General features: G+C 46.2%; 2 protein-coding genes across 2 annotated transcripts in view; one reads left to right on the top strand and one right to left on the bottom strand.

Moving 5' to 3' along the window:
• Window positions 1–7,214, top strand: part of RNF214 (ring finger protein 214) — a 34,024-nt gene extending 26,810 nt beyond the window's left edge. Inside the window, exons 7-15 of the mRNA XM_003796870.3 lie at window positions 1,614–1,710; window positions 1,848–1,936; window positions 3,075–3,165; window positions 3,365–3,463; window positions 3,652–4,028; window positions 4,133–4,265; window positions 4,476–4,580; window positions 4,855–4,950; window positions 6,627–7,214. Of these exons, the coding sequence (XP_003796918.1) occupies window positions 1,614–1,710; window positions 1,848–1,936; window positions 3,075–3,165; window positions 3,365–3,463; window positions 3,652–4,028; window positions 4,133–4,265; window positions 4,476–4,580; window positions 4,855–4,950; window positions 6,627–6,692 (1,153 nt within the window). The 3' untranslated portion in view covers window positions 6,693–7,214. The remainder of the gene's footprint in view (window positions 1–1,613; window positions 1,711–1,847; window positions 1,937–3,074; window positions 3,166–3,364; window positions 3,464–3,651; window positions 4,029–4,132; window positions 4,266–4,475; window positions 4,581–4,854; window positions 4,951–6,626) is intronic.
• Window positions 7,215–7,233: 19 nt separating this feature from the next.
• BACE1 (beta-secretase 1) overlaps window positions 7,234–25,084 on the bottom strand; it is a 26,889-nt gene continuing 9,038 nt past the window's right edge. The window contains exons 2-9 of the mRNA XM_003796866.3: window positions 16,419–16,507; window positions 14,715–14,931; window positions 14,080–14,217; window positions 13,275–13,409; window positions 12,898–12,999; window positions 12,396–12,545; window positions 11,959–12,130; window positions 7,234–11,311 (exon numbers count right to left, since the gene is read on the bottom strand). Coding sequence (XP_003796914.1) covers window positions 11,070–11,311; window positions 11,959–12,130; window positions 12,396–12,545; window positions 12,898–12,999; window positions 13,275–13,409; window positions 14,080–14,217; window positions 14,715–14,931; window positions 16,419–16,507 — 1,245 coding nt within the window. The 3' untranslated portion in view covers window positions 7,234–11,069. The remainder of the gene's footprint in view (window positions 11,312–11,958; window positions 12,131–12,395; window positions 12,546–12,897; window positions 13,000–13,274; window positions 13,410–14,079; window positions 14,218–14,714; window positions 14,932–16,418; window positions 16,508–25,084) is intronic.

Raw genomic sequence — 25,084 nt, 5'->3', positions numbered from 1 at the left:
AAAAAAAAAAAAAAAAAAAAAAGAAACTTGTTAAGTGATTTGCTCCTTTTTATACATGTGATGTTACTAAAAAACACAGAAGGGGAATTAAATTATTTATCTCATTAAAAATGGGAACCTTTCTTTTAAGATGTGACTCTTCTCACACTTTTCTTCTTAGTTTTACCTTTTTATTTTTATTTATTTATTTAGAGATAAGAGTCTCACTTTATCACCCTCGGTAGAGTGCTGTGGAGTTAACACAGCAACCTCCAACTCCTGGGCTTAAACATTTCTGTTGCCTCGGCCTCCCAAGTAGCTGGGACTACAACACCTGCCACAACGCCCAGCTAATTTTTTGTTGCAGTTTGGCTGGGGCCAGGTTTGAATCTGCCACCGTTGGTATATGGGGCTGATTCCCTACCCACTGAGCCACAGGCGCCACCCCAGTTTTACCTTTTTAAAATGTAATGAAAATAATTTAAATATTTTCATACTATTCTGTCTCCCCTGATCTGGGTAATCTGCGCTTTCAGACATAAACTTATTACAACTAAGTATAATATTAGGAAATTCATTTGCTTATATATGTCTTCATTTGCATTCATTTGTCTCTGCTCCCTAATGGCCTTTTCAGTCCTGTTTTGGGTGTTCAGATGTCCCAGTTTTACCACTAAGAGTCCCACATCCTGGGAAATCTCTCAGTGCTGGGCAAATCAGGACAGTTGGTTACCCTAATCCTGAGAATGAATTTTACATTCTAGGGGTGTAATATTCACGCTTAACACACACGGGGGAGAGAGGTGAGTATGTAAGAAAGAAGGAAACCAATGAAAATAAGAGATATGAAGAGAAAATGTTTTCCTTTTGAAGAATGTTTACTATAATAGCTAAGGAAACATGAAAATCTGTAAGCCAGTATCTTGTGTGCTTGGTAGTGAACTGTGACTGCTGCGTTAGAGGTGAATACTAAGTGGACTCCTATATTTGGTTCTGCCTTATTTTTATTTTTATTTTTTTGAAACAGAGTCTCACTTTGGGTGCTAGGTAGAGTGCCGTGGTGTCACAGCTCACAGCAACCTCAACCTTTTGGGCTTAAATGATTCTCTTGCCTCAGCCTCCCAAGTAGCTGGGATTACAGGCTCCTGCCACAACACCCAGCTATTTTTTGTAGCAATTGTCCTTATTGTTTAGCTGACCCTGGCTGGGTTCGAACCTGCCAGCCTTGGTGTAAGTGGCCGGTGTCCTATCCACTGAACTTCAGGCACCGCCATGGTTCTGCATTCTTCAGTATTCATGCTAAGGGACAAATTGGGAAGAAGAAGCCCATCATGATTTTGAACCCCCTTTGAACATTCTGCCTTCAGTGGAGGGTTTTGGTTCTAAGTCACACTCCTTTTTCTGTACTACATAACCTTATGTTATCAAGAGGAGATGTAAACATTTTTACTTTCGAATATAGGGCCTTTGTGCAATTGCAGACCACTCTACACGTAATCTGTGCCTACAGTTAGTAGTTAAAGAGTTCCTATGATGTACCTGGCAGACCAGCTTTGGGTTTTACTTTTGCCTTGGTGTCCCTCACAAGCTTATCTTTGTTTCCTTAGTCTTATTCTTGGTTTCTTATTTTATAGAGAGGTGTGGGAAATGGAACTGGATAGACTCAAGAATCAGGATAGTGAAATTAACCGGAACATTATGGAAGAGACAGAACGGGCCTGGAAGGCAGAGGTGAGAAAAGAGCTGGTATCTTGAAAGTCCTGATTTTGGCCTTCTTTATGGTGTAGTAATAGAAGAGCATTGGTTTTAATTATCTAGGGGTAGATTTAAGTATGTAAAATTGATGTTTTTGTGTGTGGTTTCCTTAGATCTTATCACTAGAGAGCAGAAAAGAGTTGTTGGTATTGAAACTAGAAGAAGCAGAAAAAGAGGCAGAATTGCACCTTACTTACCTCAAGTAAGTATCTTCCCATTCTGGAATTAGGGGGCTTTGTTTTGTTTTTTGAGGTAGGTCCTTTGTTGCTGAGGCTAGAATTCAGTGGTGTTCTTGTTATAGCTGGCTGCATCCTCAAATCATGCGTGGGCTCAAGTGATCCTCCTGCCTCAGCCTCCTGAGTATCTGTGACTACAGCCAAGCACCACCATGCCTGGCTAATTTTTTCTATTTTTTGTAGAGATGGGCTCTTACCTGGGCTTACCTGATCTTCCTGCCTCAGTTTCCCAAAGTATTAGGATTATAGGAATGAGCCACCAGCCCTGGTTTTCATTCTCAAGTTATAATTGTCTTGCAGTTAATTTGTTTAGGTTTTTGAAATCCTAGGACAGCAAGCTTGGCACTTGTTCCCTCTTCACAGGAATTTTAAGGGGATCTGCATCTGCAATAGTAATTGCTCCTTTTTCTTCCCACATTCGAACTTCTTCACTCTGTAACTCTTCCCTTTTACAGTTTTACAACTTTTGTATTTTTTTATCATATTATTTCCATTTGGATAAACAGTATCTGTTAACCTGTCAAAGCATAACAAAAGTCTTTGAAGATTCGTTTTTTATATAGTCTTTTCTCCTCTTTCTGCCATGGAACTTGGAGGACCCCTGTTCTGGTCAGGCAGACCAGAACACTCTTCTCTGTGGTTAGTCCTCTTTCTCACATACTTGGCTTAAAAGGTAATGGAGTTAAAGTGAGGCAAAGGAAGGCGGGGTGTGGTGGCTCACGCCTATAATCTCAGCATTCTGGGAGGCCTAGGCAGGTGGATTGCCTGAGCAACTGCGAGACCCTGTCTCTAAAAAGATAGCTGGGTGTGTGGCAGCCACCTGCACTTCCAGCTACTTGGGAGGCTGAGGCAAGAGAATCACCTGAGCCTAAGAGTTTGAGGTTGCTATGAACTATGATGCCATGGCACTCTACAGAGGGCAGCAAAATGAGATTCTTGCCTCAAAATAAATACTAAAGTGAGGCAAAGGACTTAGAATCTTGGGCTTCTGCACTTACTCAGACCTTTTCTCAAGGCCAGTTAGCCAGCTCCAGTTTTGCTATCTTGGAGAATTAGGAAATCTGCTTTCTTTAATTCAGTAAATTCTTGTTGGTTTCTTCAAAGGTCAACTCCCCCAACATTGGAGTCAGTTCGTTCCAAACAGGAATGGGAGACAAGACTGAATGGAGTTCGGATAATGAAAAAGAATGTTAGGGTAAGTGGAGAGATGGGTGATCATTCAGTCAGTGCTAGTCTGTGCTTAAACACTCTGGCAATAGGGAGTAGTCTTTTGAATTGTGAGTCAGTTAGGGCCTACCCTAACCTTCCTCTTGTTTTGAGAATGTATGGTACTCTCTTTCTAGAGAGGCTCACTCAGCTCAGCAGTAAAAGATAATTCTTCCGTTGTTTTCTAGGACCAATTTAATAGTCATATCCAGCTAGTGAGGAATGGAGCCAAATTGAGCAGCCTTCCTCAAATCCCTACTCCCACGTTGCCTCCACCCCCATCAGAGGTAAGAGACCTGGCTTTGGGAGTCTGTCTTTCCATGCTGGTGGCAGAGGCACAGTCTTCTACTTGTTCTTGTTTTGAAGATACTGGGACTATCCTTATTCGGTGCAAGAGTTGCTCATTGATTTCCGCTCCATTTTCTTAAACTTTATTTTTCTTTCTCTCTTGTCCTCGACCTCTTCCCCTCTGCAGACAGACTTCATGCTTCAGGTGTTTCAACCCAGTCCCTCTTTGGCTCCTCGGATGCCCTTCTCCATTGGGCAGGTCACAATGCCCATGGTTATGCCCAGTGCAGATCCCCGTTCCTTGTCTTTCCCGATCCTGAACCCAGCCGTTTCCCAGCCTAACCAGCCTTCCCCACCCCTTCCTGGCTCACATGGGAGAAATAGCCCTGGCTTGGGTTCCCTTGTCAGCCCCCACGGTCCACACATGCCCCCTGCCGCCTCCATCCTGCCTCCCCCAGGCCTGGGCGGTGTTAAGGCTTCTTCTGAAACTCCTCGGCCCCAGCCAGCAGACAAACTGGAGAAGATTTTGGAGAAGCTGCTGGCCCGGTTCCCACAGTGCAATAAGTAAGCGCCTTGGCCAGAGAGATGCTGTGGGTTAAAGCAGGGAGGTTGCGTGGGTGTTCTCGATGGGTAGGCATAGAACCTCCCTCAGCATTCCCCCTTCTTAGGGCCCAGATGACCAACATTCTTCAGCAGATCAAGACAGCACGTACCACCATGGCAGGCTTGACCATGGAGGAACTGATCCAATTGGTAGCCGCACGGCTAGCAGAACACGAGCGGATGGCAGCAAGTACTCAGGTGAGAAAAGCTACTTGGGAGAGAAGTTGGGCTGACTGAGATACTGCAGAAGAGGCATACGCCTCAGAAAAATTAGGTATGGGAAAAGGCATTCCAGCCAAGGGTGGCTAGTCTGCTTTCTTCCTCTGCTGTACTGGGAAATAAATGATTCTTTCTTGTTATATGCTCTGTTCCTCTCTTCCCTTACCCGGACAATGTTTCTACCCACAGCCTCTTGGTCGGATCCGAGCCTTATTCCCTGCTCCACTGGCCCAAATCAGTACCCCAATGTTCTTGCCTTCTGCCCAGGTTTCATATTCTGGAAGGTCTTCACATGTAAGACTCTTTTTCTTAGAACACTGGGATATGGAAAAGCTGGAGGTTGGGAAGGAGTGGGTTTAAGGTGGAGTGTAGTAAGAAACCATCATCTTATCAGTGGGTTATTGGCAGCCCTGCTAGAAAAATGCAAGTATTTTTGGCAAGAACTTGTATTTGAACTTTTATTTCTTTTGGTGTAAAATCTTTTTTGCTACATGGAAATAAAGATGGAATTATGAATCTAAAAGGCAGAGGTTTCTTACCTTTTGACCAGGCCTCCTATCTTTTGCAGACTCCAGCCACCTGTAAGCTGTGTCTAATGTGCCAGAAACTTGTCCAGCCCAGTGAGCTGCACCCAATGGCATGTACCCATGTGTTACACAAGGAGGTAGGTGCTGCATACCTTCTGCATTTTCTACTTTCTTTTCTGATAGCTAAGATAGTTTCTCTTAAACATTTTACTGTGTTGGTGTGCATTACTGGCCAGGCGTGGTGACTCATGATTGTAATCCTAGTACTCTGGGAGGTCGAGGTGGGTGGATTGCCCTGAGCTCAGAGATTCTAGACCAGCCTGAGCCAGAGTGAGACCCAGTCTCTACCAAAAAAAATTAAAATAAGCCGTGTTGTGGCGGGCGCCTGTAGTCCCGACTACTTGGGAGGCTGAGGCAAGAGAATCGCTTAAGCCAAAGAATTGGAGGTTGCTGTGAGTTATGATGCCATAGCACTCAACTGAGGGCCGCAAAGTGAGACTCTGTCTCAATAAAAAAAATCAATAAATAGGGCGGTGCCTGTGGCTTAAAGGAGTAGGGTGCTGGCCCCATATGCTGGAGGTGGCAGGTTCAAACCCAGCCCCGGCCAAAAGCTGCAGAAAAAAAGAAATCAATAAATAAATAAAAGAAAAAAATGAAAATTAAAAACAATTGAAAGCCAATTGAAAGTAAAATTCAATATATATATATATATATATAATCATACAGTTTTCAGTAAATTGGGGCTTAACATGAGCAGAATCCAGAATACAGATTCCAGAATACAGAATCCTGAATCCAGATTCAGCTGAATCTCCTAGCTTCTTTTTACCTCATTCCCTTCAGGGAACTGGATAAGCAGTTCATATTAGAGCACTGAAAAGTCGGTGGAAAATGGACAATAAGAGATAATTGAGCATATCTAACCATTGTTCCAGATATAACAGTGTCAAGAGACTTTGCTTAGATGAGAGGAATGGAATGGAGAACCTGAGTGTGAGATGACTAAGTAACTCCATTAACAGAATAGCCTGATGGCCTCCCTGTTAGAGATTACCTTCCCAGACTGACAAGTCATTCCTAGTCTCTTCTCATGTTACTGGGCGGGGTTAAGTCTCTTAAGTCCTTAACAATTTCGTTTTGTTAATTTTGTTTTTCCAAGATGCAAAAACTGAATTCATATCTAAATTCTTGGTAAGAAAAAGTCCTGAGTAAGATCTGAGGGTGATGCGCATCTCAGGCCAAATGGGCGTAAGAAGGAGTAAACCACACAAGACGCTCAACACAAAGCAGCTGCTTGAACTTTTTTTTTCTTTTTTTTAATGAGGCAGTCTCATGCTGTTGCTCACACTAGAGCACCGTGGCCTCAGTGGAGCTTATAGCAACTTCAAACCCTTGGATTTAGGTAATCCTCCTGTCTCAGCCTTCCAAGTAGCTAGGACTATAGGCACCTACCACCACGCCCAGCTAATTTTTCCATTTTTAGTAGAGATGGGTTCTTGGTCTTAACTTAGGTTGGTCTTGAACTCCTGAGCTAAAAAGATCCTCCTGCCTCAGCCGTGCTAGGATTATAGGTATGACCCACCATGCCCAGCCTTGAACATTCTTCTTAGCTAATTGTTAATGTTCCTTGTGAAAAGTATAGGTTTATCTTCTCTGAAGATGTTTGGGGGGGTCAGAGCCATTGAAATACCCCTTTCATACCCCACACTAGGAACTTTCTTGACTTAGGTGTTATTTATTGTTATTGGGACTCTCTCCTTCCTTCCCCTAATTTTTCTAGATAAACCTGAGGTGTGTCTTTCTCTCTTTCCAGTGTATCAAATTCTGGGCCCAGACCAACACAAATGACACTTGTCCCTTTTGTCCAACTCTTAAATGACGGACCTGACTGGGGAGGAAGAAGAAGAGAAACTGATGTGAACAGGAAGCGCGGGTTCAAGATTTCTAAAACTCTATATTTATACAGTGACATATACTCATGCCATGTACATTTTTATTATATAGGTAATATGTGTATAGAAAGTCTGTATTCAAATGTTCGTAAATGAAAGTATGTATATTATGCAGAAACAGTCTGTTCCCCTCATCTTACAATTCCGTTGGGGGATGCAGATTGTAGGGAAGTTTTTTAGTTTGGCCTTGAAATTATGATATCGCTGCCCAGGGCTGTTTTCAAATACAATATAAAAACCATCTAGGAAGCTGCTGTCGCTCTACAGCCATCCTGCTTTGGTTGGGCTCAGCCTCTAGTCCATTTTCTTAAGGTTCCTGTCTGCAGATTTAAAGCCTGGTGCTCACCTGCTGTCCAACCAGATGCCTTGCTTACTGAAAGCCTCCAGAAGCCTCAGTATTGTTTTAGTCACTCCAGATGGATAAAAGGAGACTGACTGAGGAAAAAAAAAATGTAACCCTAATAGTTCGACTTTTCATTGAATATTTTACTGTGTTAACGCTCACTTATACATAGACATTAGGTTTACAGAATATTCTGTTTTACATCAGCAAAATATCCAAGAATAACAATATAACCAGGTTCCATTTCCTCCATACCCCCTACAAGCTTCTGTTCACCCTTCTTCCTGCATAGAAATTAGCACAACCCACGAGTTTTTCCTGGGCCGAGCCATCTCTTGCTGCCACTGGCTTGGCTTCTCATCAGGCTGTGACAGGACAACATTGTGAAGTCCTCAACCCTTCCCATTTACTTCTGGTCTCTTAGTCTAGCGAGCCCTCCCTCCCCCCTGAAGGTTAAGGCAGTTGGTTCACAACCAAGTTGTTTGGTGACCTTGGGTAAGCTCCAGACAGGCACTGGGGTGAGGACATGTCTGTACAGAATTACTTCAGAAGGATCTTGGGGTGCTCGGTTTTTATTTTTGAAGCAAGAAAGCTCTGTTTCCTGTGTTAGGAAAAATGGAGGCCAAAGTGACGTGAAGAAAGTCATTTGAATTTCACGTTTATAATTTGTTCTGTGGGTAGCTATCCAGAACTAGATCATTTTTCCAACTCTTATTGGATTTCTGGGTTTTTAGTTTTGATGCCTAGGAAAGCAGTGACTCTATTAGAATATAGAGCTTTGAATCTTTTCCTGTCATTTTACCTTTATTCCTACAGGAAATGGCTTCAGCTCTCTTCTCTTTTAGAATTAAACAAGTAAAAACTAAGTGTCAGTTAAAAAAAATGGCTGCAGGGAAGGGACATCACTGTGTCATTGACAACTGAAGTTTTTCCATTCTGGGAACTGGAAATGCTTACTGGTACTAGTACATATCAGGGTAGCAAACACTTTTTCTTCCAGACCCAGCTAAATTCTCTCCTTTCTGTTTGTTCCTGTTTTCCTTTGTTGTTCATCTGCGCCTATATGCTCATAGATGAATTCTTTTTCTTTTCTCTTGCCTTACTTGCCCAGGTTTATTGACTAGTATCGGTTTCAGGAGCAGGACTTCCTCGGACCTCCTTGGCATCTTGTAGGATGATTGGAGTGGCCTGAGTACTCAACTCTTCAGAGGTCAGATGACCCACTTTCTTTGGATAATGAAATATTACTTTCTCCAGTTTGGTAGCTGTCATGAACAGGAAAGGTGACATATGGAAGACCAGCTCCTTTGTTTCTTTCATTTGAGGGATTCATTTTTTAATCTTGTAATCTTAAGATTTTTCTTTCCACTTGGCAGCAGCCTTGGGCCACTTGTAGTATTTTTCAGTATCTCTTTAAAAATTTAGAAATTGGAAGTGAATGTAAAGAATATTGTTTCTTTTCCAAAAGTCTTTGAAGCCAAAGGAGTAGGGAGAGAAAAAAGAGGGAGTGAGGAGGGGGTTTAACTGCTTCCCGGTATAATCCTTGGAAAGCCAACTCTAACAGAGGGTAAGTGTTTTGGAGAGTTGTGCATGAGAGTTGGGGCCTCAGTGTTACTATTTCCCCTTTCTTTTTCATGATCAATCAGAAAGCAACACTTAAGTTTTGGCCACTCCTATTCTCCCTTCTCTGTCTACTAGCCTGCAGTGGTAAAAGCCAGGCAGACCAATGGGGTAGACCCCAAAAGCAGTAAGTAGAGATGGGACAGTCACTTTTGGGGAGTAGAATTGAAAAATAGAGATGTATAATACATATTTTTACAAACAAAAAGCTGTTGTCAAGATTTTTTTTATATATATACTTAGAGTTCATAGTTTCAGGATAGAAAGGAAATAACTATGAAAAGTATAAGTTTTCATAAAAAAAAAAAAAATTAGACAGTGGGACTTACTAGTAAAGGGTGGAGTTTTATGCCCTGGAAAGGGCTGGGGAAAAGCCAGTTTTCCCCAACATGGGTAGAAATTATAAATGAGAATGCGTCATTTTCATTTCATGGTAGCACTTCTAGGATTTTATTTATGCAATAAGTTCTGAGCTAGAAGTGGACAGTCTCCAGTCTTCCTGTCAGTCTTTGTAGTTATGGGATATTTCCAGTGAGCCAAAGCAGCACCAGTATGATGAGAATGAAGAGAAGCCAGATAAAAAACTTGACTCAGTAATCTTGTTTTATTGATTTATGGCTTGTGGGCAGCTGGTTGAGGCCAGGAACTCCAGAGGCCCTCCTTGTATCTCCCTCTCCCTCATAGGTAATTCTACACTTGGTAGGTCCTATACCTGGAAGCAGTGTGTTAACCAGATAGGGATAGACCGTGATGGGTACACCAGGAAAATTTAGCTCTTCCCACTAACAGTGGTATCATAGTCTGTGTGTTAGAACTGATCGGGAAGTAATAAAGTTGGTCCCCACTTTTTAGCCCAAGAACCAGCCTGGCTACCCCTCCTGCTGTTAGGAGTGGAGAGTAGAGAACAGGGGAGGAGAAATGGATGGCCTCGATCAAGGGAGTCTGTGGTGAAGGACACGAGGAAGCCCTGAGGCCGCCATCCTTTCTTTGGGCAGCCTGATACCCAAGGCAATGACATGAGAGCCAGAAAGCCCTGTATTTCTGACACTCTTGCTATAATACTAGTGCCACTGTAAGAGCCTTAGTCCAACAAATGGAAGGGCAAGAAGAGAGGGTAAGAAGGCAATGAGACTGCTGTGCTGTGAAAAGATCTTACCACTTCTTACAGATGGACAGCAAGAATTTCAGGCAGCAGTACAGGGCATCAGCCCTGTAGCTGTTGAACTCAGTATTCTCCTTTCAAAAGATTAAGTCACAGAGATGTCCTATCTATTCTGTTTAGCACCTCGTTGCAAAGCTCCAGAGGAAGAGGAATTTGGGGAAAGGAGTGAACTTGTAACCAGGAAGACAGAGCCCAGCCCTGCTATATTCCATTTGCTCTCCTATCGGGCACCTGGAGCTTGGGGTGGGGTGGGCAATTTCAGTACTACCTATCACGTAGAATAAAGGGTTCAGGTAGAGATGAGTGGGATTAATAAGGTAGAAACTCATGTGTTAAGTAAAACTTCTTAGTGGGCACTTTTCATTTAAGAGAGCTAAAAAAGAGCTCTTTGGCTAGATAAGCCCTTCTTCCCAACTCACTTTTGGTCAGGCTGCAACCACAGAAAAAACATCTGGGAAACAATACGGTACCCACCTTAGAAGGCGGGTTCTATCTTGGAGATGAGGTCTGAAACTGGGACTGGTAAGTGGTTGTGTTTCTGCCTTTCCTAGTGTTGATCCCAACTGTTCTCTGTTGTTGTACTCATTCTCCTTCTGTTTCCGGCCACCCCCACTTGTACCAATACATATATTCAATCTAATTTTTTAATTCAAGAGGGAGTCTTTGCACCAATGTTAGGCATGTTTTTACAGTCCCTATCGCTAAAGCAAATAGCAAACTGTGCATCCTCTCCTACTGACTTTGGCCAGCAGGGAAACAAGATTGGCCCTTTCTCTGCCAGGGTACCACAGGGACGCACACTGGGGTAACCTGGGTGTGATGCCAGTACTTCTGGGACTAAGAAAAGAGGAATACTTTGGGCTGGAGAATTTAAAGGGATGGTAGGTGAAGGTTCAGGGCTGAAGTTTCAAGCAGCAGAATTTCCCAACTTAAGTTTGAGGTGACCAAGAGTATTCCCGCCACCAGAATGCTTCTTTCTTCCACTCCTGTGCCCTACAGGTACAATCCCTGTCGCCCACCTTGCCACTTTTCCTTTTCTGTCAATACAGAGGCATGTGATAGGTGGGTAAGGGTCCTGAGGTGCTCTGGCCACAGGTGCACTCCATGTCTCCTACATGACCAAAGTGAACCACCCAGAGGTGGTCCAGGGGAATCTCTGTCTTCTGCCCATAGGCCTCCTCACTTCAGCAGGGAGATGTCATCAGCAAAGTCATCATGTTGGTGGCGCAGGCAGCGGAGGCAGCGCCACTGACACACCATGAGGCAGAGTGGCAGCATGAAGAGGGCGCAGATGGCAGCCATGACATAGGCTATGGTCATGAGGGTTGATTCATCTGTCTGTGGAATGTTGTAGCCACAGTCTTCCATGTCCGGAGTGACAAAAGGGCCTTCCACTGCTGCTGTCCTGAACTCATCATGCACTGGGGAGAAGGCAGATGTGAATGGGCAGGTCTCATTGCACAGGGCAGTTTGGGGTATACAACAAAAGAACTTCCTGAGAGTGAGACCTTGTAATTAGCCCCTGCAGAGGTTGTGGAATCTCCTTCCCTGGAGATTTAAGAGCCGGCCAGAAAGCCAGTACCAGGTAGAGGCCTCCCTCTCCCCCAGGTCACTGGAAGCAGCAGCCCTTGCCTGTAAACCCACCCAGTAGGAATGATAGATAAAAGTCAGCAGTTCTGAGGTGACCAAAAGCTGGCCCTTGTGCGCCTAGTAAACTTACTTTCTGCTGCTGAAATCCAACTGCAAAACCCTGTCACCTTTCTGAAGTAGCTTTAAACCTCACCGTCCAGCAGCTGACAGGGTTGACACAGACTCAGCCTGCTGCCCTTGCATCTAGGGCTTCCCAAGGTGCTCAGGCTGCTCTTGCTACCCAGGGTTTCCAACAGAGGTCACCATGGAAGGCAGGGCACGAAAGGACTGGCACGTACACTAGCTTTTGGACAGTATGGTGACTTTGGCTTGAGGCAACTGTTACTACCTCCCAAACTAACGGGCCCAGGCATCCTAACTGCTAACAGGGAGAATTCAGATAGACCAGAGCCCACACCCTCATCCCTGGTGCTCTCACCATGGCAAGCGCTGACAGCAAAGCCAATTCGCTTTCGGGCCCGATCAAAGACAACGTAAAAGCCCTCCATGATGACAGCTCCCATAACAGTGCCCGTGGATGACTGTGAGATGGCAAACTTGTAACAGTCATCTTGGGACGTGGCCACATCTTCCACCGGCCGCAGGTATTGCTGGGGGGAAGCAATCACAGGTAAGAGCGTCTCCCTCACGCCAGCTTTTACCCCATCTCACCTCTGGCCATCTCTGCTCTTACTTTGGTAGCTTTTCCCTTTGCCGTTCCAGAGGTCTGAGGGCTTGCACTTTGCAAGATTCCTTTACCATTGGACATTCATCTGTTCTGTCTTCCAGGTTCTGGGAAGCCAGGCCTGCTCACTGTTCCCCAGTATGTACCTTGTCCTCTTTATGGGGTCCCACTGACTTAGGTTGGAGACTTACCTGTGGAAGGATGGTGATGCGGAAGGACTGGTTGGTGACCTCACCCATTAGGTAGAGAGAGATGACTGGGAAAATGTTCCAAGGGGTGGTGCCTGCCTGCCAGCACACGAGCTGCTCTCCTAGCCAAAAACCGTCTGGGAACTTCTCCGTCTGTGTTGACAACAAGGGGATAACTGTGAGGAAACAGGCTCTAAGCATCTCACCTCTCTGATTTTCAAATAACCTTGACAGGGCGGCCCTTTATTTGCTTTTCCACTGAAATATACAAAGTGGGGAAAGGTAAACTGCACTGACAGATTAGAGAAGGAGAGCAGGAGACTGAGGTCAAAAATTTGTCTGGGGGATTGTGTGATGAGCAAACTTGAGACCCATGGAGGAGAAGATATTTTTAAGAGCTCTAAGAGGCAGGATCTGCATGTAGATATCTTGGCTCCCACTGAGGAATGTGACTCTCACTGACTTCTCTGTCCCATGTCTTTTACCCCATCCATAGTCCACTGACCGAGGAGGCTGCCTTGATGGATTTGACTGCAGCTTCAAACACTTTCTTGGGCAAACGAAGGTTGGTGGTGCCACTGTCCACAATGCTCTTGTCATAGTTGTACTAAGAGGGAGAGGAGAGGGAGTCCAGACGTCAAAACTAGTTCCATGGTTTTTTCATCACTAGACCCTACGCTCTGTGATCCCTGTGAAAGTGTTCTGCCAGTCCTAAGCCCAAACCTTAGGTCCTGCTGTGACCATTAGGCTCCTGACTATTCAAGGCTCAGCCCCAGCTCTTCCTGCAAGTCCCACACCTCTTCTTCATCCTGCCTTGTAACCAGGGCCTTTTCCCTCCCACCATGTTGCCTACCCCCTTTCCTCCTCTGTATCCCCCTTTACCTCCTTGCAATCCATTTTCAGATCTTGTCCATTGATCTCCACTCGTACAATGATTACCTCATAATACCACTCCCGCCGGATGGGTGTGTACCAGAGACTGCCTGTGTACAGTGAGTGGTCGATGCCCCCAATGATCTAGGGACAAAAAGAGGCAGGTACCTGTGTTCCGGCACAGAAGGACAGCAACTCACGCAGAGACCAAGCAATGAGATCAGTAGTTCCTTGGGGACGGCAAGGTCTTCTACAGACTACCTTTTTCATCTTCCTGCTTCTAATCAAATCATGCCCAGGAGTGATTTGTAGTTTCTTACATGTGTTCAGGAGAAGAGATTTTCCAGGATTTTTTTATTTGTTCAGAATCACACAGCTCTTGGCATAAATTTATTTAAACCTAAACTGGCACCATAAATGTCGAGTGAATGGTTGTTTCTATTATAAGTTTTATTTTCTCTGCTTGTTGGAGAACAATGTTCTAATTAATTAATAAATAGACTTAAACTCCTTATATCTCAGCCTTCTCACCTTCAGACTGAATAATCTTAATTCGATAGGTCTTATTTTTATTTCCTTTGAAATTTTTCTAATCGTTTCTGATCCTTTCCAGGCTTACCAGAGGTACTTTGAATCCTTCTAGGATAATGCAAAGAAAAGGATAGAAAAAGAAAAGTAGGGGTGGAGAATATAAAGAGATTTCTCTTGGTTCCAAGTAGTGGAGCCACCCGTGGTCTATCCTTGAGGAAACAGGGCAGCTGGCAGCCATCTCTCTCCCAGTGCCAGGACCTGCCCTCTCTGAGCACCCACTCACCATGCTCCCTCCGACTGAGGCCAGCACTTCAGACTGGTTGAGGGGGAAGCCAGTGCCACAGAGCTGCAGGGAGAAGAGGTTGGGAACGTGGGTCTGCTTCACCAGGGAGTCAAAGAAGGGCTCCAGGGAATCATCAGGCTGTGGCAGAAAGAGACAAGGAGTGAATCCTTATACAGAGAGCCCTAGTGGACAGAAGCCAGCTGCCTGTCTAAACTGGAAGGCAAAAGTGAAAATTTGGGGATATTCCTTGGGAAAGACCATCTTAAGGAACTGAGGTCTGGCAGAGAGGAGGTTAGCAAGGGACACTGGCCACACAACCAGGAAAGTACTGACGGGCTCGCAGATCCACAGAGCTTTGATCCCCATATGCCTAACCTTCCGGTTTTTGGAGGCCTTTATTATTCTTAAAGATCTTAAGGAGAAACTACCAATTCCTATACCTACTGCAGCTTCTCTCACTAGAATTCGTCCTCTATAGGGCTGAACTCTATTACCTTGTTCTATTAATCCTGTAAACTGACTTGTTTCCCCTCTTTAGTCGATTCCTTCCCCTTCTCTCTCCTAACTCCTTCCCCGTGTAGCATGCAGTGTGCAAGATGCAGACAGTGTTTAGGGCCAGGCCCCATTCCTCTTACCCTGGCAATCTCAGCATAGGCCAGCCCCAGGATGCCTTCCCAGTTGGAGCCATTGATGAAGAACTTGTCTGATTCAGTGATGGCAGCGATGTTGGCACGCACAGTGACATTGGGACCATGGGGGATGCTCACCAGGTCAGTGCCCAACTCCCCTTCCCACTTGCCCTGGGTGTAGGGCACATACACGCCCTTTCGGAGGTCCCGGTATGTGCTGGACCTGTGGAAAGAAGGCAAAGATCTATGGATGCATAACCACAACTGATACAGGGATCCAGCATAAACCACCTCCAAAGGCCACCTTAACTCAGGGGCATCCTAGAGTCTGCTTGCAGACTATTCTGCAGAATATCCCCAGACCTATCACCCAGATCAGAATGTATAGTGGCCTTGCCAGGACATGAGGGGAGCTATCGCCAGGGCTCGTTCTCTTGTCTCCATAGCTCATATTTGTAGGTCTTGAGCTCAGGCTCTACAAAGAACAAGCCTGAGCTTTGTTCATTGTGCCTGCTACTGCTGCGGGACAGCTAGTGGGCAATCCCTTCCTCCCTCTGGCTCCATCAACCTCCCAGAGAAAGGAGCTATTGAATTGACCCTCTTGCTGTCTTGGGACACAGTGGTACCATCCGAGTCGTGAAAGTGCCACGCAGCATGAATGTAAAACCTTTATGGCAGTTCTTGTAGAGAAAGGATTTGCACAAGCATCTCAGTGCAGCAGGTCAGCGTTACTTCTATAAACATGCTCATCAATGTATGATACCCCACCTGTGTTTAATCACATCACTGTCCAGGGCAGGTATGAGGCAGTGGTAAGAGGCAGTGATGGATTAGGACCAGGACCTGGAATGAATGCCCTTTCATCTGTCTTGCCCACGCTCCTCTCCCTGACTACCTCATTTAGATAGAAACATTAAAGGGAAAGGAGCCAAAGGCGGCAGGAAATGGAGAAGGTGGGTTTTGCACCTGCTTAGAAGGTGCAAAGTTTAAGCCTCTACTCAAACATTTTCATACACAGATGTCTCAGACATTAGATGGCCTCCCATCACATTTTCCTCCTGCTTTTTGCTATGGGGGTTTCCACATTATCGCTCACTGCCTCTCTTAACCTTAAAAACCCACTCCAACCCCCCCCCCCTTTCACCAGTACACTGAATCTACATGACGCACAGAGGAGATACTTTAGCTTTTGGTCCCTGATACTGGTCTGGGCAGTGGGGTTTATGGAGGGCGCTTCATGTCCTTGGTCTGTGCAAAGCCACCAAGAGTGACCCCTGGTTGAGAACACAACAAAGTGAGCTATCACTGAGGCCTATTCAGCCAAGACTTAGCTGTGTCAGAAAATAGAGCCACTTAAGGGGTGTGGTTCTATTACCTCCATATTCAGGCAGAGAAAATGAGCCCCCTGACATTGCCCTGTAAGATATGTGGCTCCTCCCCTTCCTTCTTTCCCTCTCACAGGAGGCTGCCCTGTCCCACTACTGAAGCACTTCTAGCTGCCCATTAGGTATCCCCTTTCCCCTGGTATACCTCCTCAAACCATGCCCTCTTCACCCTGTCTTTCCTGGTCACTGTTGTCTTCTCCCTCCCCCTTCCTCCAGAAGAAGAAAGGATCCTAGAATCTAATCTTACTGTACCCTTCCCCTAACCCTTCTTGGCCCTGGATCCTTGGGAAAGGTACCTCCCCCCAGGGATCTCCCCTGGACTCACAGCTGCCGCTGGTAGTACCGATGCAGGAAAGGGTGGGGGGCAGCCCCCACTGCAAAGTTACTACTGCCTGTGTCCACCAGGATGTTGAGCTGCCAGAGAAATGGGAGAGAAAAGACATTATAGGCAGTACTCCTTGCTTTTATTTTCCCTCACCCTCCTAGCCAGAGTCTCCCTTTGGAATGTGAAACTTTCATGATGGAGGACTGGCCAGGCTGATACCCAATAGTATACCACAACTACAGACAGAATTCCTATAATGCCGTAGGGGAACATTTCTCCTTCATCCTCTGAAGGTTTGCTGAAAAAAATACACTGACAAAAGGCAGATTAATAGGAGAGCAGCTATACCAATCTATTATCATGCATGGGAGTCACACAAAATAACTCAAAGAAATGAAGAACAGGGGCTTGGATCACGGCAAAATAGGTTATAGAAGGGAGAGAAGAGGAGGCCAGCTAGCAAAGGTGATCTTGTTATATGGATGAAACCTTATGGGCAGCAGCACCCCTGAGAGTTTAGATGGTAAATATTTCTTTCAGACCTTGAAAGGTGTCAGACTTTCAGTTAATCTTTCTTAGATTGGGGATTAAGGGAGAGGACCTCAGAGAAAACCTGGGTGCATCAATGCAGATTCCCTACAGATGCAGACATCCCCCACAAGAGACAGCTTTGCAGGCCCTCTGAACAGCCATCTCAAAGTATGTGGAAGAAATATCTTTTGGGGTGAAGTATTTTAGTTTCCTTCAGCGCCCTCAACATAGCCACAGAAATTTCTGTGTCTGCTTCTGTGAGCAGAGTCTCATCAGACCCATGTTGTGTGTGTACGTTTGTGTCCATTTCCATTTCTACCATCATGTTCCCCTTGCTCATTGTGTACTTGACTGATTTTGTCTTCAAGCCCCTCCTTTCCTTTTATGGTTCTCCAAGGAAGCCAGCCTGGCGCATGCCCCTCCAGCTCAAAGAGCTATTCTAGGAGTTGGCACTGGCGAGGGGTGCTGTGGGACCAGGCTGGAACATCAGTGCTTATGTATGTGCTTCTGACCCTGCCCACCAGAATGTGGCCATCCAGGCAAGGGTCCCCTTCTGTCTCAGAGGTAACTTAGACCTATGAATCCTAGCATCAGAAATCCTAGAGAGCCAGGAGTCCTGTGAGATGTCCTGGTGAATGCCCATCTTATCAGGGCCTAAGGGATTATGGATCAGGTATCTTCTTGGTGCCCCTTGAGGTCCAGCTCCTTCTGGCATCTCTGTTACCTTGCTCTTTCCTCCTCCTTCAGCCTGACCCCTCCCTCAGTCAGACCAGAGTCGTCTTTGTTTTTGTTTTTGTTATTTATTTTTTTGAGACAGAGTCTCTAGCTGTTGCCCTGAGTAGAGTGCTATGGAGTCATAGCTCACAGCAACCTCCAACTCTTGGGCTCAAACAATCCTCTTGCCTCAGTTTTTCTATTTTTTATAGAGACAGGGTCTCGCTTTTGTTGGTCTCAAACTTGTGAGCTCAAGCAATCTACCCGCCTTGGCCTCCCAGAGTGCTAGGATTATAGGCATGAGCCACCATGTCCAGCCTCAGAGCTGTTTTTTGAATGTCTACTGCAGGGAGAATGGAGACAAAAGACCCCATTCTTGGCAAGGGAAAATACCCCCAGAAAAAGGGAAAAACAGAGAAATAAGCTGAGCAAGGCAGAATAAAAACAGTTTAGTTAGCTTCCTTTTAAACTAACAGTTAATTACTTGTCTGAGCAGTTTCTGCTTTTACTGCCTGGCCTGTAAGGGATACAGCTTTCAAACACCCCTGCTGGGTCTGTAAGCATTCTGAAGAACTATGGCCATAGCAGAAGCTGTGTGCAAGGCCTGGGAAGGAACATTAACCAGGCTGACTCCTGCCCAGTCAACAAAGCAAATGGTATTTACCCATTGTGGGTATTTACTTTGGGCAGAGATCAAGGGAACAGCTCAAGCCCTGAGACATGGGCAGGAGGGCTTATCCCCTAACCATGGAGGGAAATGCCTCTCCATGGAGATAAGGGGAAAATCTCTCTTTCCCACCAATTTTTCAGAGGACAACTGACCCCCCTGCATCTGCGCCACAGAGAAACCAAAGGGATATAACCCCCCAACGTATCTGTCTGCGTGACCACACACAGGAGGCTGCCCCTACACAAGACAAGACTCAGGGTTTGGATTGCTCAAGGCTGTCCAGACCCTTAAAGTTAATGATTATTGATAGAATAAGAACTAACATGCTTAGTCAGAGAAAGTGTTGACCTTGTATTCCCTTCCTCAGCTTACCCTCTCGGCTAAATGAGAAAATACACTTCAATAAAAGCTGGATGGGACAAGCACTCAGGGCCACTCACTGATGCCCCACAAGCTAGCGATGGTCCCCTGTGTCCCACCTTAGAAAACTATTCTGTGTGTCTTGCCTCTTTATCTCTTGCTGCTTTCAACTTTATTTTTTCCTCAATCAATAGCCACTGGTTCCATAGGTCTTAAAGGACATTGCCCCTAGGGCAGGACACAGGCAGTCTACTATATCCTCACAGATAAAAAAAAGGAAAGGCCCTCATTCTCAGAAAAATGGTCATCTGTAAATTGAATCTCTTGCTGCCTTTCCATCACCTCAGCTTTTCTCCTGACCTCAGGGGCTTTCATATTTCTCTATCTTCTCTCCTCTGTGCAGTGAAGTCAGCTGACCTTGGATTTGGTGCAGGCTCTGGCCTTGTCACCTTGAGCAGGTCACTGTGCTTCTTTGGGCTTTAGTTCTGTCCTCTCCGCAAGATCTTCTCTGGCCCCTTCCATCTCAGTGGTGCCTCTGTGGCTACGCTGTGCCCTCCCCCAGTGCCTGCTCAGGCTTTCTGGCTTCCCTCATGTCCCCAAAGGCTCCCCTGATCCTTCCTCCTCCTGGCCTGATTCCCATTTCCTTCCTTGTCCCCTCTTCCCCCACCTCTCCCCTCAGGCTCTCTCCCTGGTCTCTGGGCAGCCACCAGCTCCAGATGCTGTGCTTTCGGAGAAAATCAATAGAGCTGGGAGGCTCAGCAGTTCGGATTTCAGTCAACCAGGTTAATGATTAAAACGGTGTCTTCACCCACCCCCTCTCCAGACCTCCTCCCCAATCTCTCAGGACTCAGCTTCCAGCAGTAGTGGTTGGCCTGCTATTTACAGGGTTCCCTGATATCACTGGACCCCCCAAAGGAGGTCTTCTCCACAACAAGCCCCTGTATCCTGTGCAAGGGAGGGACTACCTGGTCAGCCCTAGGAAAATATGGCTACTCTGTATACTGGAATGGAGCTTAGATCTGGGTGCTCCTGCTGTCCAGCTCTCCCTGCTTTCCTACTCCTGTCCTCTCCTGTCTTGTCCCTGCCTCCCCACTCCTCTCCTCTCCTGTGGGGTGGGAGGGACTGTCTCTGCAGGCTACTCCTTCCCCAGCCAGGAAGCCCTGGCCACTCTTCTTGCCTTTCTAGTCCTAGCCTTTCCCCTTTCCACCTCAAAGGGGGCCAAGTCCAGGAAGGAATGACCCCTTCCACTGCAAACCCCTCACCCATCTCCTAGCTGGGATTTCAGGCCTTCCAGGCTCTCTGCCTTCCCTCTCTAGCCTCCCCTCAAAATAGGAAACCACAGTAAACAGTTGAGATTCCCTCCTGAGCAAATGTCCTTTGTGGTAAGATCCTGCCCGTCAAAGAAGCAATTTCTGGTCTTGTCCTTGAACACTTCTAAACCAAGTGGAGCTCTGGGGGCAGCCCCAGCAGCCTTTGTCTCTTAGCCTTCAGCCGAGTCCTTTGACAAGGCAGGGGCCTTAGGTAAAACTGAGTCACCACAGTCATTCTGAGACAGGGCAGTTAAGGGTAGTGAGAGGAAGGGCTACGTGCTGCCAGCAGTGGCTTCACCTTCTGTTTCACAGAACTGGGCCATTGGAGGGGCTGCCCTGACCTCCCACATTGATCATTCTATCCTGCCTCCAGCACCCCAACCAATCCTTTCTCTTCGCTGTCCCCCCACCTGGCTCTTCAAGACCCCCCCCCCGACCTGGGCTAGGAAGCCAATTCCCTCCACCCTATCAGGCACTGTCCTCTATTAATTATCCCTTTTCTTTCAGGTAGATCCAACCACCCCAGCCTACCCCCATCATCACCAAATCCGGATTCTTCCTACTGACATTTACAAATGCTTATAATGAAGCATTTGTAAATGTCATTAAAGCAAAAACAAAAACAAAAAACTTCCTAAATCTCACATACGCCTCCAGCTACCCACCCTCAGCTCTCCCTTCACAACCGAAGCTCTCAGCTCAGCTGTCTCCGTTTCTTCACCTCCCACTCATCCCCAATCCATTCTAAAACCGGGTTTTGCCTCTACCCCCTCCACTATAAAACAGCCCTTACTACAATTAACAGTGATTTCCCGTCACCAAACACAAAAGCTATTTTCAAGTCCGTCCTCATCTTCCTTCGTATCTGCTCCTTCACAGGTGCCCTTTTCTCCCTAAGCCACCTCTCCTAGATCCCGGCACTCCTAAACTCCTAACTCTAGCCCCTTCCTCCCCATTGAGCTCAATACACTGAACTGCCTCACAGATACCTCAAATCCGGGGTATCCGAAGTTGCCCTATGTGGTTCTGCCTACCTGGGTGTTGCAGTGTTCCTGTGTTAGTGGATGGCGTCACCAACCATCTGTTCTATAAATCAGCAACCTCAGAGACATCTTAACACCACCTTCTTCTTCACATCTCTATCTAGTGCATCAACAAGTCCTTTGCAAATAAGCGCTTTAAAAGTCTCTCTCTCTCTCTCTTTTTTGAGACAAAGTCTCACTCTGTCGCTCCAGGCTAGAGTGCTATGGTGTTAGCTTAGCTCACAGCAACCTCAAACTCCTGGGCTTAAGTGATCCTGCCTCAGCCTCCTGAGTAGCTGGGACTATAGGCATCTACTACTATGCCCAGCTCATTTTTCTATTTTTAGTAGACAGAGTCTTGCTCTTGCTCAGGCTGGTCTCGAACTCCTGGACTCAAGCCATCTTCTCACCTCAGCCTCCCAGAGTGCTAAGATTACAGGCCAAAATTCTCTTGAATATATGTTTCTTGCCATTTCCTGTGCCACAAGTCAAGCTATCATCATCTCACCTAGGAATGTCACAACAGCTTCCCAGCTGCTCTTGGCACATCCACTCTTGCCCTTTCCAATCTGTTTTCTGCACCGAAAGAAACAGAGCAGATTGCCGAGATCTTTTTAAAGTGCACATTTGCTCAATTTACTCTCTTATGTCAATGGTTTACCTTAGATGTTAAAATAAAAACTTTTATTATAATAAAAGCATTGGGCTGGGTGCAGGGGCTCACATCTGTAATCCCAGCATTTTGAGAGGCCAAGATGGGAAATTCACTTGAGACCAAAAGTTTGAGACCAGCTTGAGCAACACAGCAAGATACTGTCTCTACAAAAAACTAAAAAATTAGCCAGGCACAGGGGCACATGCCTATAGTTCTCAACTACTGGAGAAGTTGAGCCAGGAGGGTGACTTGAGCCCAGGAATATGAGGTTGCTGTGAGCCATAATCAGACCATTATACTCTAGCTGGGGCAAAAGAGTGAATCCCTGTCTTAAAAAACAAAACAACAACAATAAAAAAAAAAACCCTCCGTTTAAAGCTTTAATATTTCCTACAAGGCCCTTCATGGTCTGCACTGCCTATGTATCTGGTCCATGTTTATCCTATACCTCACCAAGCTCTCTGCCCACCAGCGCACTGATCTCATCTCAATTCCCCACACCGGCCATGGGCCCTCCTTTAAAGGCCGTTCACTCTGCCTGGACCATCCTCCTTTCCACTTGCGGTTTTATCTACTCATTCTTCAGGCTGAGAGCAAAGATGATTTACTCGGTGAGAGAGACCAAGTCATGTTCTTTTATTTAAATGCTTCCATAGGGCCAGGCTGGTAGCCTATACCTATAGTCCCTGCTACTCAGGAGGCAGATCACTCGAGCCCAGGAGTTTGAGGTTGCAGTGAGGTATAATGATGTCACTGTACTCTCGCCCTGGCTGACAGAGCAAGACCTTGTCTCAGTGAAAAGTTTCATAGAATTTGCCACTCTAACTTCACACTCAGTCTTATCTCCCCTTGCAAATACTTTAAAAGTAAAATCTCCACAGCATTCCTAGTAGTTATCACAGTGACTGGCAATAATATTGCTTGAATGAATGAATGAATGGCTAAAGTAAAAAAAAAAAAGGAGAACTAATTTACCCTATTGGGGGTGGCAGAGAAGGAGGGATTCCTCAGTGGCTCCTAACCAAGGTTATGGGTGGGGCTCTAGCTCAGACCTGCCTTCCTCTCAGGCAGCCTCAAGTCCTGCAGCCATCTTACTCCTCTCTCTCCTGGGGTCAGATAGACCCAGGAGTCAGATGCCCAGGGGCTTGTAGTCTGGGGTCAGGGCTAGGTCAGTGTCAATCACTTAACAAACAAATGTGCCCCTGGGGGGGATCAGAGGGACAGCAGCTGCAGGGGAAGTACTAACGAGCCCCATGGGGAAAGGAACACCTGCCCAGGATTCACTCTGCGTGTTCCCCTAGAGTTCTCGGGAATAGGGCTTGGGTGATGAGACAGGTGCAGAACTAGAAAGTTTAGGGTAAACTCTTTGTTTCCCGCTTGTCTTGGCCCCAGCTCTCACTGGTAGACAGGGCTAGCTCAAATTCTTCTGGATAAAAAGAGCCTACAGGAGGCATCCATTGGTCCTTCGGCCTAGAAAGATGGGGACTGTTTCCAGTTTTGAATTACCTCTAGGGATTGACAATCCACAACCTTTCTTGGTGGCCTTTCCCAGGGTCTTACCATCTTTACAAGCTCTGGAGTTGAAGTCTAACTCAATTCCTCCTGCTAAAGAGTAAGTCTGTCTTCTGTGTAGGCCTCACAGTTAATGAGAGGGCTTATATTGTTGTATAATAAGACTTTGAGCTCAAGTTGAGATTTAGAAGCCTTTGTTCCATTTTGCAAAGGAGGAAACTGAGCTCTAGAGTGGGTAAGCGATTTGACCATCCTACATAACAAGCCACAAAGCTAGGACAGGAATCCATTGGTTCTGACCAACCCTCAAGTGTGGTCTTCCAACTCCTTGACCCTTCTATCTCTCCCATTTGGAGATGAAGTATGTGGTAGAATCCTCTACCTCCCTCCCCCGCACTCCCTCATACCCCCACCTCCATTCATGCCCCATGTGACTCCTCTGATAGTCACCCTGAGCTTAGCAATGTGACTTGCTCTGGTCAATGGGGCAATGATGCAAGAAAAGTCTTGATTAAGTCCTTGCTCATTGGGGACTGAAGTTTCCCAGCAGCACGATGGTCTCTCACCTGCGCACCTTTAGTGCGCTGCTTCCTCTGTCTGAAAGGTGCTATCCCTGTTTTGTCTTTAAGTTTGGTGCTTAAACCTTCTGTATGGTGTTTAAGTCTCAGTTTAAACATCCTTTCTCCCAAAGATCTCGTCCTGATGTCCCAGCCAAGGTTAGGTCCCTCCTCTCGCAGGTCCCTCCCACTCACCAAACTTAATCATTTTTTGAATGTCTACCCCACAGATTATGAGCTCCACAGGGTAGAGAGGCACATTTGTAGCCTTATTACCTAATTATTACCTAGCCTTGAGTAAGTGCTCCATATATATTTTTTTTAACCGACAGTAATTGCCTCATTTCCTGCAGACTCCTGCTATTCTCAGCCCCAGGATCCTTGTAGGGATGATTTTCAACCCAGGACTGTGTGGCCTCTGAGTGCAGTGACCAGGACAGTGGACACACACCATACCCATGCACGTTGACTGAGTATCACCCAGGGTCCTTTGGCTCTTGGAGCAGTTATAGTGATTCCAGGGCTCTTTTGTTCCAGAGCCTTCTGAGTCAGCTTCATCTGCTTTCCTAAGTGGATATTTCCAGACTTGAGCTTATCCAACATGGAGAGAAGGGGGCAAGGAAGGACAGAAGCTTCAAGTCAATAGCTGGGCGTGGCTTATGGCCAACAAGCTCACAGCCCCTACTTCAAACTGCCTGCAGCATTGGGTCCTGTTCAGGCTCCTCCCACCTGAATAAATCAGCTGACTCTGGGCAAATAGACCCCTTTTCCTTGATAGATCCTCTGCCTTCCACTTCCCTCTCCAGGCTGTAGTTGGCAGTCAGTACTTGTAAGCAAGCTGGCTCCCTGGCACTATTTACCCCACTTTGGGCTCGATTTTTATTTTTTTGAGACAGAGTTTTACTATGTCACCCTCAGTAGAGTGCTATGACATCACAGCTCACAGCAACCTCAAACTCTTAGACTTAAGTGATTCTCTTGCCTCAGCCTCTCAAGTAGCTGGGACTACTTGGGCGCCTGCCACAATGGCCAGCTATTTTTTTTTGTTGTAGTTGTCGTTGTTTGGTAGGCCCTGGCCAGGTTTGAACCCGCCAGCCCTGGTGTATGTGTCTGGTGCCCTAACCAGTGAGCTACCGGCACCGAGCCATGGGCTAGATTTTTAAGGAAGCCCAAAGTGGCTGGGTTACCTTTAACTTTCTAGTGTACCTTCCCCCTTTGGAAGGGATGCTCCATTTCTCCTCAGCCTCTAACCTAGCTCAACTAATATTTATCAGTATTTCCTATTCAAATGAGATGATGCATGTATATGGCCCCCAAATTTATATCTGTGGTTTT

The sequence above is a fragment of the Otolemur garnettii genome, unplaced genomic scaffold, assembly GCF_000181295.1.
Source record: "Otolemur garnettii isolate 467f Iridium unplaced genomic scaffold, OtoGar3 scaffold00108, whole genome shotgun sequence".
NCBI lineage: Eukaryota > Metazoa > Chordata > Mammalia > Primates > Galagidae > Otolemur > Otolemur garnettii.
The sequence above is the reverse complement of the archived record's forward strand: the minus strand, read 5'-3'. Positions and strand labels throughout refer to the sequence as shown.